This window comes from Eucalyptus grandis, chromosome 3 (assembly GCF_016545825.1).
Source record: "Eucalyptus grandis isolate ANBG69807.140 chromosome 3, ASM1654582v1, whole genome shotgun sequence".
Classification (NCBI taxonomy): Eukaryota; Viridiplantae; Streptophyta; class Magnoliopsida; order Myrtales; family Myrtaceae; genus Eucalyptus; species Eucalyptus grandis.
This window is the reverse complement of record NC_052614.1, coordinates 6,617,949-6,620,944: the sequence shown is the minus strand read 5'-3', so window position 1 is coordinate 6,620,944 and position 2,996 is coordinate 6,617,949. Positions and strand designations below refer to the sequence as shown.

The window sequence follows — 2,996 nt, the reverse complement described above, 5'->3', positions numbered from 1 at the left end:
ACCAGAAATTGGAAGGAACAGAAATGTCACTAAATGGAACCTTATTCATGTAGTTGAATTACCTATAGTTTAATTATGGAAAACATTGTAATTTTGAATCGATAATTTCGATATTATAGTTTATATATATATATATATATATATATATTTTTTTTTTTTGATAACCTAGGGAACTCCGTAAGCCGACGGTCGCGAGCAAACCTCGGGGGAGCGACTCACAGACCCACCATCACAGTGCTCCGGTAAGAATTCATAACGACGCCTCTGGGATTCGAACTCCTCTTCGTGAGGGGGAGAGAGCCCAAGCCAGTTGCGCCGCTGCGGGTGGTGGTATATTATAATTTATATTGATAATATGTGTTTTAATATTTTCGTTAATCGCCACAGATGCTGTTAAACTAGGCATATAAAGAATACACAATAATTTACATTCGAATATATTATCTATACTTATTGTCTACAAAGTTAACTATAAGGGTGAGGCGCTAGAAAGCACCAACACACTCTAGGAGCTTTCATGTCATGTCAAACATTTTGACATATGTCCGACACTCTCAAACACTCTCGGACACTTTTTCGAGAGGAAGCAATGGTGTTTTTGAGTTCTAATTTATCCTTGTCCACAGGTCCACAGCACATGCTCACGCGAATCTGTTCGCACGACGACCTCGTTTTACCGTGTCGTTTTAACAATGCCGATGTGGAGGAGGTTATTTTCCGAACCGTATCTTCTTGATATAAATATAAGCAGTGAAGCAGAAGTTTCCTGCATTAATTCCTTGTTTATATCTGCTGAAGATTTACTGTAATGTTCGCCAACACAATATCACCTCTTATCACTGAGAGATTTCTTTTTGTTTCCTGAAATAGTCACGCGGTCCAACTGATATAATTTGTATCTGATCATCCCTACTTTCCTCCTCCTCCTCCTTCTCCTCTTCTTCTTGATGGACCTTCGTCTTTAAATATGTTTGCAGCATCACCATCACTCGTATCCGACCAAACGACAGGAATCTCCACCTTTTTTACTACATAGAAAATCGCCTTTCACGTGAACCAATCGACGGGCACGATTTCCAGGCTTCCATGGCGGGGTTCAAGTTGGGGCTTACCCTTTCGTTTGTAATTCTTCTGTTGCTGAGCGACGGCGTCTCGTCCGCCTTCCAAACGAGAAAGATTGGAGTCCACGTGAAGAAGTTTAGTGGTGGCGGTCACGCAAGCGGCGGTGGCGGTCATGCAGGAGGCGGGAGTCATGCAGGTGGCGGGGGTTATGTGGGTGGCGGCAGCAGCGGTTACAAGGGTGACGGGGCTCACACGGGCAGTGGCGGCGTCAGCAATGGCGGTCAAGTCGGGCCAGGGGGTGGAGCTAATCCCCACAGAGGGACTCAAAGGTCCTCGGCCATCGGAACTCGCCCATCGTCACCGCTCGCCTCCGCCGTCTGTTCCTCTCTTCTCCTTGGTCTCCTGTTCTTGCTTCAGCTCTAGTTTGAATGTCATTGAAAGTAGGAGTTTAGGCGGCAGTCGTTGGGCTTCTTTTAGTGGTTTGTGTAGAGTTTTTCTTGATTTTGCTTCGAATACTGCTGAGAGTAGAAAGCCTTCTTTGGCAAGAGTTGATTCTATAAAATCTCTCGTTCAAATTTCTGAATAGCCGCATCTAGGGTTTTGCTGAGAAAGCTTGGATGAACAGCTCAGATTCCTATCGGCATTCCCATATAGAATGTACTCCTTCAGTCCAGTGAGAAATACTTCATGAAGTTGATCTTCACCGTCCAAAAACCATGCATAATAACATATGATCTTACACTTTCTATTTATTTCCGGATGAGCTAACGCATAAGGTCATTGATAATCACATGCTATACTTTCAAAGCTCTTTCTTTCCCCCATATATTCCTATATAAGTTATATCAATGCTATATCACATAGTGTATCGATATAATATTACACACCTAAATTAGTATCTCGTTTTAAATGTATGTTAAATGATCACTATAATTAAGAAACCTGATTCACCGGCGGTGTTACTACTATGTCAATATATCCTGTCATGCCTACCCTGAACAATTATTGGTTTCTATTGCCATGGTGCTATGATGAACCTATTTTTTCTCCTTTTCAACTGTCGTATATATATTTATAAATTACATGTGTGCATTCATTTATGTTGGGTGAGTGATAAAGTCCTTGCATACTTATTGATGTAATCGTACTTAATTCTATTCATAGCATGCGCTAAGATGAAGTTGTCTGCACAGAAATCTTGTTTTACCGGGCATTTAATGATGGCAAAATTGATAGACGATGTGGTCTAAGAGATCTGCACATTCATATATTAGCCAGATGGATATAGATATAGACGTATTTATTCGTCCAACCCTGACCTGTATATACCTTGACCCTTGAATTCGTTGAAGTAATCGCATGAATTCCGAAAGATTTCCTCGCTTATTGATGAGTTCATAATTAGGGTCGAGTCAGATCAGGATCTCCATCAGAGCAGAAATCTAGTTGTACAAAGCCTAGTCTCAAGGCTAATCCTTCATATAAAGACTCTCCGTCAGTAGTTCTTGAGGAAGAAAGTTCCTCTCAGCACAGCTCTCACCTGTGGCTACTTTTGCCGAACGGTAAACGCAGTTTCGTCCGCCGAATCGGAGGGTCCTGCCCGAATCCCGTGCAAGTTCCACAGCAAGTTCTTCTTCGAGACCCTCCGCCTCTAAATACGGATCATCAAGAATCAATCCAAGTTCTTTTGAAAAAAAGAAAAGAAAGAAAGAAAATATCGTATGGTCCATAGATCGAGGGCAAGCTCGCTTGAACCGTTAATCGTGTTGGCCTCGTAATAGGACCTGCGTGATTAAAGGGTTTGGAAAAATCAAGACCTTGGGGTCGTGAAAGTGCTATTAAGTTAGCTAACGATGCTCAAATGAGAAGAGGGAGGAGGAGGAGGAGAAGTAGGATGCGTCACTGGCAACGGTGGCATTTCGTGCTCCATCCAC

The 2,996-nt window shown here is 42.4% G+C and overlaps 1 protein-coding gene across 1 annotated transcript; it reads left to right on the top strand.

The window, feature by feature from the left end:
* Window positions 1-1,086: 1,086 nt before the first annotated feature.
* On the top strand, window positions 1,087-1,485 carry LOC120291597 (dormancy-associated protein 2-like). Its single transcript, XM_039309247.1, has one exon. It carries the CDS (start codon window positions 1,087-1,089, stop codon window positions 1,483-1,485), a length of 399 nt encoding a protein of 132 aa, XP_039165181.1.
* Window positions 1,486-2,996: the final 1,511 nt, after the last annotated feature.

Excerpts from the sequence above, each read along its gene's own strand:
- LOC120291597 (XM_039309247.1), top strand. The coding sequence starts at position 1,087 with ATGGCGGGGTTCAAGTTGGGGCTTACCCTTTCGTTTGTAATTCTTCTG.